This window comes from Chiloscyllium plagiosum, unplaced genomic scaffold (genome assembly GCF_037043375.1).
Source record: "Chiloscyllium plagiosum isolate Xiang-an unplaced genomic scaffold, Cpla_swu_hap1 HiC_scaffold_19, whole genome shotgun sequence".
In the NCBI taxonomy this organism is placed as follows: domain Eukaryota; kingdom Metazoa; phylum Chordata; class Chondrichthyes; order Orectolobiformes; family Hemiscylliidae; genus Chiloscyllium; species Chiloscyllium plagiosum.
In genome coordinates this window covers 4,365,003-4,380,632 of record NW_028270157.1, presented here as the reverse complement: position 1 = coordinate 4,380,632, position 15,630 = coordinate 4,365,003, and the positions used below count along the sequence as shown (strand labels likewise).

Genomic DNA, 15,630 nt, shown 5'->3' with positions numbered 1-15,630 from the left:
AAAGTTTCTGATCCTTGTTTTTACATTCCTCCATGGTCTCACCACTTGCCTGTCTCTGTAACCTCCTACAGGTCTACAATTCACCCAGATATCTGCACTCTTCCAATTTTGGTTTCTTGACCAGCCCCAATTTTAACCACCCTGGCATCACCTGCCCTATGTGGAATTCCCTCTCTAAATCTGTCTGTCTCTCAAACTTGCCTTCCTCCTTCAAGACAATCCATAACACTGACCTCTCCACAGAATCACAGGATTGTTACAGCTAAGAAGGAGGCCATTCAGCCCACTATGCCTGCAAAGATTCTATTACTTACTGCCTATTTCCTGCCTTTGCCCAATATCTCTGCCATTTAATTATCCAATGCGTCCACCACATTTTCAATCAGTGCAGTCCAGACCTTACATACTTGCTGGGAATTTACTCACACTACCATTGCTTCATTTGCACTTTGCTTTAAATCTATGCCCTCTGTTTCTTTTTATATTTTATGAGCAGGAACAACTTCTCATTATCTACTCTGTCCTGCCTGCTTATGATTACGAAAACCCCAATCAGATCTCCTCTCAAATTGCTTCTCTCCAAGGAGGACACTCCCAACGTCTTCAATCTGTCCTCATCACTGAAGTTTCTCATTCCTGGAACCATTACCGTAAATCACTTCTTCACTCTCTCCAATGCATTGCCATCCTTCTTATAATGTGGCACCCATTGCTGTACACAATACTCCAGCTGAGGTCTCCCATCCATGGACCCGATTTACACACCTCATTGCCACGGAAGGGCTGCCAATATAATCAAAGCCCTCTCCAAACCTGGTAATGCTCTCCTCCAACTTCTTCTGGTCAAAGATAGAGAAGCTTGAACATATGCACCAGCAGGTTCAAGAACAACTTCTTCCTGGCTGTTATTAGACAGCTGAATGGATTCTCTAACTTCACATAATGTTGATATTGCTTTGTGAACCTCCTGTGCAGTGTAACCCATGTGCCTCGCTCTGTCTAAGCACCCTCTGAGCACTATGTCCTTGTTTGCTATGATCTGCTGTATTGCTCGCAAAATGAAGCTTCTCACTGTACTTCAGTACATGTGATTACAATAAACCAAATTAAAGTGTTTTGCACATGTTCAGCATCACCTCCTTGTTCTTGCACTCTATGCTCCTATTAATAAAGCCAAGGATGCTGTGGTTTATTAACCATGCTCTCCCCCTGTCCTGCACCTTCAATGATCTATGCACAAAAACACCCCAGCTCCACCTGCTTCTGCACCGCTTTTAGAATTGTATTCCCACTTTACATTGTCTCTCAGCATCCTTCTGACCAGTGTATCACCTCACTCTTCTCTGCATTGAACTACCTGTCTACCCATTCCACCAAATTGTCAATGTCCTTTTGGAAGTCTGCAATGTTCTCCTTACAGTTTAAATCCAACTTGTTGCTGAGTAAGAGAAACCGAACCTTCATCTGCATATTTTCAAAAGTTCCTTTTCCCGATAACAGCTCAGTTATACACTCTTGAACTCCCAAAACCAGGCAGTGCTTAGGGTTATTTCTCCCTTCTAATAGCATAATACTGAAGATATCTGAAACTGGAAATTAAAAAAAAAATGAAAGTATTGGAGGCACTCAGTAGGTCTGGTGGAATCTGTGCATCGAGAAACAGAGTTAACATTTCAAATCCAATCTGACTCTTTGCCAAAGAAGAGTCATATTGGACTCAATGTCAACTGCGTCTCTCTCCACAGATGCTGCCAGACTTGCTGATTTTCTCCAGCATTTTCTATTTTTAGTACATCTCTTGCCCTTCAAAGACTTTCTAACAATGGACCTAATTTCATTGTTTCACTTCTTGTGTAGTAATCTGATGGAACAGATCACTCACTCATTGTCAAGCCTGCTCTGTAAATCAGATGAATTCTGCAGACAATATGTCTTTTTTTTAGACTTTCATGAGATGTAGGTGCCACTGGCAAGGCCAGCATTTATTGCCCATCCATAATTGTTCTTGAACATAGCTTCCTTGGCTATGCCAGAGGGCAGCTAAGAATCAGACACATTGTTGGGAGTTTGGAGTCACATTTGGACAGACCAGGTAAGGGCAGCAGATCTCCTTCATTCCACTGAATCAAGTGAGTTTTTACAATGATGCACAACATGGTTATTATTACTGAGACAGGTTTTCAGTTCCAGCCTTAATCATTTATTTTAAATTTCACAATCTGACATTTGGGATTTGAACCCATGTCCCCAGGGGATTGAGCCGGGTCTCTGGATTACTGCCAATGACATCATTACATCACCATCATTGAAAGATAGAAAAAAAAAGCACTGGCCTGAGGCAATTCAGCCCATCATGTTAATGCTAATTGAAAACTTGCCATGCAATAAAATCCAAGCTTTCAGTTCTGGATCTGTAGCTCTCTTACAGCACTTCAGGTATGTATGAGGGGTGGGCATGCATTTAAGATGAGAGGGGGCAATTTCAAAGGAGATGTGAGAGCCAATCTTTTTACACAAAGAGTGGTAGAAGTGTGCTGCCAGGGATGGTGGTGCAGACTGATAGGATAGGGGCATTTCAGGGGCTTTGAGGTAAGTACATGAGTATGCAAGGAATGGAGAGATATAGACCTAGGGCAGGCAGAAGGGATTAGTTGAATTATGTGTCATGTTCAGCACAGCATCACGGGCTGAAGGGCTCGTTTCTGTGCCATACTGTTCTATGTTTTTGTTCTATGCCCAAATCTTTTTTAAAAAAAATTCAATGAGGGTTTCTGCCTACACCAAGTTTTCAAGAAGTGAGTTCCAGACTTACACAGTCCTTTGGGTGAAAAAGTTACATCACAATTCCTCTCTAATCCTTCTGCCAATTATACTAAATATATTGCCCCTGCTTATTGACCTTTCTGCTAACTGAAATAGGTCCTTCTTATCCATTCTGACAGCTTTAAGGTGAAGGTAATTCCCAAAATACAATATTCTTTATTTTACACTTGCAGTTCAAGTCTTTTCAGATTAAATGAAAATATAAGCACAATAAATAAAACTTGTACAATGCTTACTTTGTATTTCTTCACTTATATTTAGAAATAGCTCTTCCACATCCTAAGGTTTATCTGAAATCATTTTACCACCAAATAATTTAATCTAACTCAATCAAAACCACTTCATAATTTTAATTTCCTTCTCTAAATCCAGCTTCACCCATCATTCCATGGAAGTGAATTTACTTATCCTTGGTACCATTCTGGTAAACCCCCTCTGCAAGGGCAAAGTATGGTGAACAGCACTGGACAACACACTGCAGCTGAAATCCAGCTACTTTTTTTTAATAAAGGTTTATACTCTATGCTGTTATAAATAAGCCAAGTATCCAGTTTAATAAAATCAAAATACTGTAGATGCTGGAAATCTGAAAACAAAAGTACTGAATCAACATAGCAGTTCTGACAACATCTTGGATAGAGAAGCAGAGTTAACAGGACTCCAAATGTTAACTTTATTATCCCATTCTGAAAAAGTCATACTGGACTTGAAATTTAACTCTGTGCTCTCTCCACTGGTTGCAGACCTGCTGAATTTCTCCAGCATCCCCTTGAGATTGCTAAGGATCCAGTCTCCGTTTGTTAACAGCATGGTCAACTTGCGCTTCCACCTTTGAAGATTTAAATGTGCACAACTCTAGATCTAGGAGAAAGTGAGGACTGCAGATGCTGGAGTTAAGAGTCGAGAGTGTAGTGCTGGAAAAGCACAGCAGGTCAGGCCAGCATCCAAGGAGCGGGAGAATCGACATTTCTGGCGTAAGTTCATCATCAGAAATTCTGACGGAGGGCTGATGCCAGAAACGTCGATTCTCCAGCTCCTCAGATGCTGCCTGACCTGCTGTGCTTTTCCAGCAGTACACTCTCGACAACTCCAGATCTCTCAGTTCCTGCATCCAATTTAAAATCCATTTAGATTAGACTGCCACTTTTCATTCATGCTTACCAAAGTGCATCATCTCTCAAATCTTTGTATAAAATGTTAACTGCCAGATGTCTGACCACTCCACCAGTCTATGTGCTTCTGAAACTGCCACTACCCTCCTCACTGCTTAATCCATTGCATTTCCAATTTTGTGTCGTTGGTAAACTTTGGAAAGATACCTTTTATATATAAATGTCATTGACATTTGTCAAAATCTTCAGCTTACCTCTAATTCTGCAGGTGTTTACTGAATGTAATTGGTAGATGCATTTGTAAAAGCAAAATATTAAGTTCACTCTCTGCTTTAATTTACAGCAACATTACAGAAACAATTTTAAAAAATTCTTTAATATATAGAAATATAGAAAATAGGAAACAATTTCAGAGAATACTGAAGAAACTCAACAGGTCTGGCAGCATCTGTGGACAGAAATAAATGCTACCTGACCTGTTGAGTTTCTCCAGCTATCTCTGTGTTTGTTTCGGATTTCCAGCATCCACAGTAAGTTGCTTTCATTATAGAAAATAGGATGTTGGGGAAAATGGTAAGGTCATCATTCGTTGGCTGACCCTAAAGAACGCAGTGATCTTAAAGAGGTGATAGTGAGTTGGTTTCTTCATCCACTCTGGTGCAGATACAGCCGGAGTGTTGTAAGGACGGCAGTTCCAGGACTTCGATCAATACAAACTTTCAGTACCATGGACAGCACAACTGACCAGCTAACTCCTGAGTATTCCAGAGCATGGATGCTGAAGACAGTGGGTCACCGTTTTGATTATGATAAATGTTTCAGAATCATAACCTGACAATTTATTCTGCAAAAAATATCTTTAATCTCTGTTTCACCCAGGAGAAACAACTTGGGTTTAATATCTAGCAATGACTCTTGGAATCTGCTGAATTTTATTTTAATTTTTAGATTTTTCTAGATCAGTAGTGTTTATCTCTAGGTACCCATTGAACATGGCACAAAGGCAATTTTGTACACTGAAAAATTATATAGTAGTCATCACGGAGATAGGTTTGGGATAAAATCCCTTTCTTGAAGGCCATAGTTAATTATTTCTATTTCCGTAAAAACCCATTATTATGTTGTGATTTTTTAAAATTAATTTTGACTTCTGTGTCACCAATAATAATGTACTAGCCTATCAACTATCTCTGCAGCAAAGAGGTGGCCCCTGATTTGGAGGCATAGCCTCAGACAACTGAATGTTGTGGCTGTGTGTGTGCAATTCTCTCGGCCAGAGGTTGTGGGTTCAAGTTTCTCTCTAGAGGTTTGAATGCAAATGGAAACTAAGTACTGACAAAGTACTGCACTGTTGAATGGCCAGTATTGAGGGAATGCTGCACTATCAAAAGGTCAGTACTGAAGGAGTGCTGCACTGTCAGAGGGTTAATATTGGGGGAGTGCTGCACTGTTGGAGGGTCAGTGCTGAGGTTGTGCTGCACTGTCAGAGGGTCAGTACTGAGGGTGTGCTGCACTATCAGGGGGACCAGTATGCTGAAAGTGTCTTTTCATTATTCATTCACAGCATGTGGACATCACTAGTTAGGCCAGCATTCACTGCCCAGAGGGCAGTTAAGAGTCAGCCACATTGCTGTGGATTTGGAGCCACATGTAGGCCAGACCAGATTAGGATGGCAGTTTCCTTTCCTAAAGGTTATTAGTGAACCAGGTGGGCTTTCCACAATGATTGGCAATGGTTTTATGGTTATCATTAGACTCATAATTCCACTCATTTTTAATGAATTAAAATTTCACCATCTTCCATGGCAGGATTCAAACCTGGGTCCCCAAAAAATTACCTGGGTCTCTGGATTAACAGTCCAGTGATAATACCACTGGGTCATCACCTCGCCTTGAGGCGCTGCATCATTAGATGGTCAGTATGGAAAGAGTGCCACATTGTCAGAGGGTCAGTGCTGAGGGAGTTCTGCACTGTCAGACAGTCAGTAATGAGGCAGTACTGCACTGTCAGTGGGGTCAGTAGTGGGGGAGTGTTCCCTGTCAAAGGGTCAGTACTGAGAGAGTACTGCACTGTCAGAGTGTCAGTACTGATGGAGTGTCGCACTGTTGGAGGGTCGGTGCTGAGGGAATGCTACACTGTTCAAGAGTCAGTACTGAGGGAGCACTGCATTGTCTGAAGGTCAAAGAGCAAAGACCTTTATAGGACAGAAATAGGCCCTTCAGCTGACTAAGACTGCACTAACATACGATTCATTTCTAAACTAAAAACCTTTTCCCTTTTTACGGTCCATATCCCCGTATTCATATATCTGTCATAATGCCTCTTAATGGTGCTATTGTATCCATCCCTACTGTCTCCTATGGCAGCACAATCCACACACTTACCTCACCCTCTGTAGAAAAGAATACCTCTCCCATGTCCTTTTAAATGTTCCTCCTTTTACCTTCAACTTATGTCCACAAACGATAGAAATTTCTACCTTGGGAAAAATACTCTGACTATCCATTCTATCCATGCCTGTCATAATTCTGTAAACTTCTAACACATCTATTTCCTTGCTGTACATCTCTATGCGGTCTCTCCCTCATCTTGACATTCAAGTGAAAACAAACCAAGTTTGCGCAAACTCTCCTCAAAGGCCACTTTGCTGATCTTTGAGGGGCCCTATTCTCTCCCTAGTGACCCTTTTGTCCTTAATGTATTTGTAAAAACCCTTTGGATTCTCCTTAACCCTATTTGCCAATGCTATCTCATGTCCCCTTTTTGCCCTCCTGATTTCCCTCTTAAATATACTCCTGCTGCCTTTATACTCTTCTAAGAATTCACTCAATCTATCCTGTCTATACCTGACATATGCTTCCTTCTTTTTCTTAACCAAACCGTCAATTTGTTTAGTCATCCAACATTCCCTATACCTACCAGCCTTTCCTTTCACCCTAACAGGAATATACTTTCTCTGGACTCATTATCTCATTTCTGAAGGCTTCCCATTTTCCAGCCATCCCTTTACCTGTGAACATCTGTCTCCAGTCAGCTTTTGAATGTTCTTGCCTAATACCATCAAAATTGGCCTTTCTCCAATTTAGAATTTCAGCTTTTAGGTTTATCTATCTTTTTCCATCACTGTTTTAAAATGAATAGAATTATGGTCACTGGCCCTAAAGTGCTCCCCCACTGAAATCTCAGTCACCTGCCCTGCCTTATTTCCCAAGTGCAGGTGAAGTTTTGCACCTTCTCTGGTAAGTATATCCACATACTGAATCAGAAAATCTTCTTGTATACACTGAACAAATTCCTCTCCATCTAAACCTTAACACTATGGTAGTCTCAGTCTATGTTTGGAAAGTTAAAATTCCCTACCATAACCACCCTATTATTCTTACAGATAACTGAGATCTCCTTACAAATTTGTTTCTCAATTTCCCTCTGACTATTAGGCGGTTTATAATACAATCCCAATAAGATGATCATCCCTTTCTTATTTCTCAGTTCCACCCAAATAACTTCCCTGGATGTATTTCTGGGAATATCCTCCCTCAGTACAGCTGTAATGCTATCCCTTAACAAAAACGCCACTCCCCCTCCTCTATTGCCTCCCTTTCTGTCCTTCCTATAGCATTTGTATCCTGGAACATTAAGCTGCCAGTCCTGCCCATCTCTGAGCCATGTTTCTGTAATTGCTAGGATATCCCAGTCCCATGTTCCTAACCATGTCCTGAGTTTGTCTGCCTTCCCTGTTAGGCCCCTTGCATTGAAATAAAGGCAGTTTAATTTATTAGTCCGACCTTGTTCTCTGCTTTGTCCCTGCCTGCCCTAACTGTTTGACTCATTTCTGTTCTCAACTGTACCAGTCTCAGATTGATCTCTTCCCTCACTATCTCCCTGGGGTTTCCCCCCCCACCCCCCACCTTACTAGCTTAAATCCTCCTAAGCAGCTCGAGCAAATTTCCCTGCCAATATGAATTCTCCCTGCCAATATGCCAATATGTCCTCTTCCAATTCAGGTGCAATCCGTCCTTCTTGTACAGGTCACTTCTACCCCAAAAGAGATTCCAATGATCCAAAAATGTGAATCCTTCTCCCGTACACCAGTTCCTCAGCCATGCATTCATCTACTCTATCCTCCTATTCCTGCCCTTGCTAACTTGCAGCATCGGGAATAATCCAGACATTACTACTCTCGAACACCTCCTTTTTAAATTCCTGCCTAACTCTCTGTAATCTCTTCTCAGAATCTCAATCTTTTTCCCTCTGATGTCATTGGTTCCAATGTGTATGATGACCTCCTGCTGATCTCTCTCCCCTTCAAGAATATTCTGCACCCTCTCTGAGACATCCTTGATCTTGGCACCAGGGATGCAATACACCATTCTGATTTTTTGCTGCTGTCTGTTTGTACCTCGAAATAAAGAGTGCCCTAATACAATTTATCTCTTAGAACCTGGCGTACCCCTCATTGCATTGCAGTCAGTCTCAATGCCAAAAACTTGGCTGTCCATGCTACATCCAAAACAGCATACTTGTTTGAAATGGCGATAGCCACAGATGACTTCTGCACTGGCTGCCTACGTCTTACCTTTCCTGGAGTTAACTCTTCTCTATGACTGTATCTGCGACTTTCCTCCCTTCCTAGGTTGAAAACTTCTGCTCCACCAGACCTACAAAAATAATTCCAGTTAGACCATTTCTACCCCCATTCTCATCAGTTGCCTATCAAGCTGGTTGGAGTGTTTACTGCTGGCTTCAGCATATTCATCCAGTGACAATGACTGAATAGTGATATTTCTTTTAGTCAGGATGGTGAGTGGCTTGGAGAGCCACTTGCAGGGTGTGGTATTCCCATGTATCTGCTGCACTTGCCCTTCTGGATGATGGAGATTCCAAGTTTGGAAGTTGAGTGCTAGATTGTCAGGGGCTTGTGCTACAGGCATGGCACGAGTATCACAGAATAAACACATTGTAACAAGGAATAAGATGGCTGCTTCAAGGAAAGGATTTGCAACATTGTTATGTATCAGCACTGTCTCCTTAATTTAAAGTCATAGAATTATAGAGATCTACAGCACAGAAAAGGTCCTTTGGCCCTTCAACCACCTGACTATTCTAACCCTATTTTCCTTGCATGCCTTGGCATCACGAGTGCACATCTTAATCCTTCTTCAATATGATGAGAGTTTCTGCCTCTCCCACTCTTACAGACATTGACTTCCATAATCCCACTACTCTCTGAATGAAACAATTTTCCGCACATCTACTCAAACCTTCTGTCCCTTATCTCAAATCTATGTGCCCTGGTCATTGATCTCTCCACTAAAGGGAGAGGTTTCTTCCTGTCCACCCTGTCTCTGCTCCTCATCATTACATCCATCTCAATCCTGTCCCCCCTCAATCTCCTCTGCTCCAAGGAAAACAAGCCCAGTCTGTCCAACCTCGCTTCATAACTGAAACTCTCCAGCCCAGACAACATCCGAATAAATCTTTTCTGCATCCTTTCCAGTGCTATCACATCCTTCCTATACTGTGGATTTCATAACTTCACACAATAACCTAGCTGTAGCCTAAACAATGTTTTATACAGTTCCAGCATAATTTCCCTGCTCTATGCCTTGACTAAAAAGGCAAGAATATTATTTGTCTTCCTAACCACCTTAACCACCTGTCCTGTTGGACATGCACACCAAAGTCCCTCTGATCCTCTGCACTTTCCAGGGTTCTACCATTCAAAATAGAACAATGAATTCTGACCAACAAGATTTGGTGGTTGCTTGCCACAGAGACCAGAATTAGAATGAAGAAGGTACAAGGTATTCACACATCTGAACAGTGGCAAGGGCATCTGTGATGGCTATCTGTGGGCTGGTAAACTCCAAGTTTCACTGGGAAATGTTAAGAATGTCAGGCTTTATCAATGGTTATACTTTCAACTGTCCCTGTATTCCAAGATAGAAAGGAGTTGGGTGTCTGACGGGTAGAAATTAACATTTATATCTGGATACAAGGTCCAAGTGATACATGTTGCCATGACGATAGGTTTTAAGAGGGGAAGAATCTTGAGCAGACCATTATACAGAAACGTTTGTAAGGTATTCTTGGATAGGAAATTCTGAAAGGAGCTGTTTGAGAGAGGGGGGTGGGGGGGTGTAAAGAGATAGAAATGGCTGGTGTCTTTTGTGTTCTGCAGGGAATGTGGATGGAAGCTTTCATGCATATATTGAAGAAGCAAAGTTTGTCAAGATTTAGATGGAGGTGGAAGATTCATCTTGGCTTGAGAGAGAAATCTCTCCGGTAACCATCACTGTGACAGTTGGTTTAGAATTTAGAGGTTACTTGGCTGGAAGTAGAAACCAACCATCAAGAGCTGAGACTAGCTTTGGACTGGTTCCTATCAAATGAAGTCTCCACTTAGGGGACAGTGAACTATAACAATGGAGGAGGTGTTTGGAACATTTTAAAAGTTAAGAGGGAAAATGTTTTTGTAACTTAGGATATGAGTTGCCAACTGAAACAATGTTTAACCAATAACAAAAAAAAAGCTGGAAAAACTCAACAGGTCTGGCAGCATCTGTGGAGAGAAAGCAGAGTTAACGTTTTAGATTCAATGACCCTTTCTCACAACTGAAGTGAACAATAGTCTGATAGGTGACTGGACCTGGGATGTTAACTCTGATGTCTCTTCAGAGATGCTGACAGACCTGCTGAGCATTTCTGATAATTTCTGTTTTTGGTTCTGATTTCCAGCATCTGCAGTTCTTTGGTTTTTCAATGTTTAGCCTATGTTGCTTTAGGTTTCTTTGGTACCGTGAAAATCTTAAAACTTCTAAATGTCTACTGTGAGCCTTCCAGTCAGTCACTGGAAGTTCAGTTACATTTCTAAAGGTTATCAGTCTCCATGGAAACCACAATGCACACAACTATTGCGTTAATAAAACAACTCAACTGCACATCAAACAAATTTGGCTTGGTACATGCTTCACAATGTGACTTTATATAGAATTTCTGGTGGTGTTTGTTGCTCACTCTTTATACTGTAGATGGTATTCCCTCAAGTTAACAACAATAGGGTAGAAATTTGAATTGATCCATGTCTTCTAAAAATGTTCAACAGTATTGATATCAAATTTCACCTCAAGCTGCTTTAAGCTGGTGTTAACTAAATCAAAATAAATGTTATACTTTGGTTGGTGTTGAGGTTTAAGGTGGGTTAGCCCCACAGTTAAAGGATCAGAGATGATATCCTGGAATGAGTGTTTGTGCAATAATAACACCAAGCTGGAGTCAAAGGAAAAGGAGCTTGTATTTGTATAACATCTTGCACTGTCTCAGGGAGTTCCAAGCACCTTGCAATTAACAAAATACTTTTTAAAATGTTGGAATTGTTGTGTGTAGCAAAGTGATAGTCAATTAGGACACAACAAGACCCAACAAACAGTAAAGTGACATAAAGTCAGATAATCTGCTAACCATGATGCTGATTGATGGATAAATATTGGTCAAGGTAGACCTTATAATCATAATATCATAAGACGTAGGAGCAAAATTCAGACACTTCCAGCCTATCAGTCTGCTCTTCTATTCAATGTGATCAAGGCTGATCTGAGCCCCACTGTTCTTCCTCAAATAGTAACAGTTTAGGTCAAACTGAGTGAGCTGAGGAGGCCTTGGTTGGACAGTGTACTTGAAAGTTAGCACCTCAGACACTGCAGTGTGCCATCAGTATCTCAGTGGACATATCAGTTCAAATCTTACGCTCAATTCTCTGAATGCATAGCCTTGTGACTCAGAGCTCACTAACCAAGGCTAATAGCCTTATGCATGAATTAGGGGGTTGCGTTCTGCAGTGAGCTTCAGCAACAAAGTCAGAACTTCTGAAACTGTGGAACAGGCTTGATGGGCTGAATCGTCTCTCTTCTAGAAATTATGCTTATTTCTCACAAACTAAATAATAAGGAGACCTTTTGGGTTAATGCTCCAGTCAGGTGAAACAAGAAGGTTTACTGATAAACTCAGTTACAGTGTATGTAGATGTCTTATAGAATTTTAATCCAACCCTCACCTTTATAAACCTGTAAACGTTTGTACATAAATTTCAATCGAGGAACATGAGGGAAGGAGGTTGTGGTTTTCTGGTATATGCTGGACTGCCTGTGAGTCTGCACTGTCAGTGTGGTTTTGTTGAGAAATTCACATGACAAGTATTAATCGGGATATTTTAGAATATAAAAAGAAAGAGTTACACAATTGATTTCATTTCTCCAATCTTTCTCTGAATCCTTGTAAATCTTTCCACTTGAAATATTTATTTAATTCCCTTTTGAAAATTACCGCTGAATCATCTTTTTAGGCAGTACATTCTTGATCACAACAATTTGCTGTGTAATCAGTTTTTATGCTCAGCCTTCCTCTGTTTTTTTTTTGCCAATATCCTTAAACTTGTACAGTCTGGTTCCAGACCCTCCTGCCAGAGCTCTTCATAGTTTTGAAAACCTCAATTAATTCACCTCTGACTATTTCTGCTCAAAGGGGAACAGTCTGCCTGAATTGTGTTATCGAAGAGGAGAAATCACACTGACATAATTTGGTAAAGATAATTTTAAATTTTCAGTGGAACTTGCATTTAAAAGGATTAAATGATTAGATTTTCACACCTAATGTGAATTAAATTTGACAACCTTTCAATGATCTGTATTTATCTACAGTGAACTCACCTATACTTTCTTCTCCTGAGCACTTTCTGAATTACTGAGCAGGAATAGATGAAATGTCTTTGTTATTTTCTGTAAGAGATTGACACAGATTAGTACCAACTTTCCCTGTGAGTCACACAGTTGTGGGCTTTAACATATATACATGGATACACAGCCCAGAACAGTACTGAGGAATGCTATCCTGTCTGAGCTAGTGGCTTCTGGATGATGCATAGAGCCTCTTAGCCTGTCCTGGTGAATGTTAAATATTTGCTGGCATTGTTGAAGAAGAACTGGTCAACAGTCCATTCCACCACCCGAAGCATTGTTATTAAACCTTGTTGTGTGTTAATTGGCTACTGCCCCTGTGACATTATTTCAAAGTAAATGATAGGAACAGAGTATGACTTTATGGAAATAACAAAGTGGAGATAGCGAGAACCCATCTTACATCACTCTAATCTTTCTTCCTGATGACAATGCTCAGAGAGAGAAAGGCAAAGCTGATTGTTAACTCATGGCCACCAGTACACACATTCACACAATGTCACAATCTATTCCCTTATATAGGCATCTTTTGGGATTCACGATGAGACATGATATAGCATTTAACAAACACAAGTTATTTCTCCCTGCGTTTTTCTGAGAAAGATCAGGTCATGCCTATTGCAAAAGTCAGAGCTTTGGGAATCGTCCAATGGATTTGAGACAACTGAGTTATGGATGAAGACAAAAAGTGGCAAGTAGGCAAGAAAATCCAGCAGGTCCAATCCCTTTGTATGTCAGAGTTCCCTTCTGACCTCCTCGTGGATCCTGCTGATTCCACCAGCTTTCAACTCCACCAGGAACTGCTGCACGCTGATTGTGGTTGACTCTGTTTCCAAATTACACAGGAAAAGTTGCTGAGAAAAAAAATCAAAAGAGATTCCTTCAAAATCCTCCTTTGAAGAACATCAAAATCTATCACAGTCTGCGGTTTAGCGGAATGTACTGATCTTGATCCCTGAGTTTTACCTAACAATAATTAGATCAAAGAATCTCAGCACTGACAGAGGCCATTTGTAGTTGTGCTTTCCCTTTGAAAGAGCTAATCAGTTAGACCTAGCCTCTTGCTCTTTCCCCTTACTCTAACAAATGATTCCTTTTCAAGTATTCACTCATCAGCCTTTTCAAAAGTTATGATGCTGGAGAATGGTAAACATCAATTTGAAGTGAGAAAAATCAATTGGTGGAGAGCTGACTTCAATGAGCCAAGGACACAGCTGGGTAGGATTGACTGGGAGGTTGGTAGCAAAAACAGTCACTGAACACTGGGCTACCATGAAAGAGGAGATAGTTTGAGTACAGTTGAGCTACAAAAAGTGCAAGCAAATCCACAGCTTCCTAGATAATCCAGGAGAGAGGAATTATAATACTGAAGAGAAAGTGTACTTTTGACAGGTATAAGGTAGAAAATACAATTAGGAACAATGAGAAATACTGAAGGTTGAGAGGGCAGGTGAAAGAATAAATAAGAGAAGCAAAAATTGAATTATGAGAAGAGACTGGTCGCCAACATAGCGGGATGTCCCATGAAGAAATATCTTTTATAAGTATATCAGTAGAAAAGGTGTGTTAAAAGGAGGGATACAACTGATTAGATACCAGAAAGTGCACTTATAATGGAGGCAGGGTCATGCCTGAGATGCTAAATGAATGCTTTGCATCTGGCATTACCAAAGAGGAACATGCTACCCAGATTAAAAAAAAACTGCAGGTGCTGATGATCTGAAACAAATTGCTGAAGAAACTCACCAGGTCTGGCAGCACTGTGGGCAAAAGGTGTAATTAACGTTTTCAGTGACCCTTGTTCAGAACCCGGGCCATGGTGACACAGCAGGAGGCTCTGTCACTGGAAAGGCTCAAAATTGATGTGGAAGAATTCTTGTTTACACTGTTGGTACTTAGAGTCGATGATGCATTGGGAGCAGTTGAGATGCATCCAAGGATTTTGAAGAAAGGGAGGGTCAAAACTGCAGGGGCATTGGGCATAACCTTTCAGTCTTCCCTGTAATCAAGTGAGGTGCCAGAGGACTGGAGAATTGCAGACCTTACATTTTGCTCAAGAAAGATTATAAGGATAATCCCAGCACTTACAATTAGTTTAACCTCAGTGATGGGGGAGCTTCGAGAAAGTTATTCAGGATAGACTTATTAGTCACGCAGAAAAAATGATGGGTTGCTTAGAAAGAAGCAGCATGGATTTCTAAAGGGGAAATTGGACTTGGCTAACAATTGACAATGGATTCACAGTCATTATTAGACACTTAATTCCAGATGTTTATTGAATTTAAATATCACCATCTGTCATGGTGGGATTCAAACCCAGGTCTCCAGAACATTACCTGGGTCTCTGGATTAACAGTCCAATAATATTACCACTGGGCCATCTCCTCCCCAAGCATTTCTCTCAAATCAAGTTGTCTTGGGGTTGGGGTGTGTAGGGTAGGGGATGCTGGGGGAGGTATAGTTTAGTGCATGTGAGGTCACTTGAATAGTTACTCAGGAGTTGGACAATGTGTTTAATAGTCTAACCTTTCCTGCGTAACTATTTTACTGAATTTCATCACAACCCTCTGAATTCTCTGATTTTGGTTTAATTTAGTATTATCACAGGTACCAAGATACAGTGAACAGCATTGTTTTATGTGCTAACTAGATAGATCAATCCTTACAGCAGGGTAACAGAACAGAATGCAGAATATAGTATTACAGCTACAAAGAAGGTGGAGATAAAGATCAACTCTAATAAATGAGGGGTCCATTCATAAGACCCGATAACAGCAGGGAAGAAGCTGTTCTTAAATCTATCGATGCATGTTTTCAAACATTTGTATCTTTTACCCAATGGAAGAGGGTGGAAGAGAGTGTAACCGGAGTGGAGGGAGGGGGGGGGGGTGGTCTTTGATAATGTTGGTTGCACCGGGAAGTGCAGATGGAGGCAATGGAAGGAAGCTTGGGTTCCATGATG

At 40.9% G+C, this 15,630-nt stretch overlaps 1 protein-coding gene across 1 annotated transcript in view; it reads right to left on the bottom strand.

Annotated features, from left to right (window-relative positions):
• LOC148146706 (uncharacterized) overlaps window positions 1-15,630 on the bottom strand; it is a 59,801-nt gene that overhangs the window by 2,719 nt on the left and 41,452 nt on the right. The window contains 1 exon segment of the mRNA XM_087997549.1: window positions 13,238-13,522. Within this exon segment, the coding sequence (XP_087853675.1) occupies window positions 13,238-13,522 (285 nt within the window).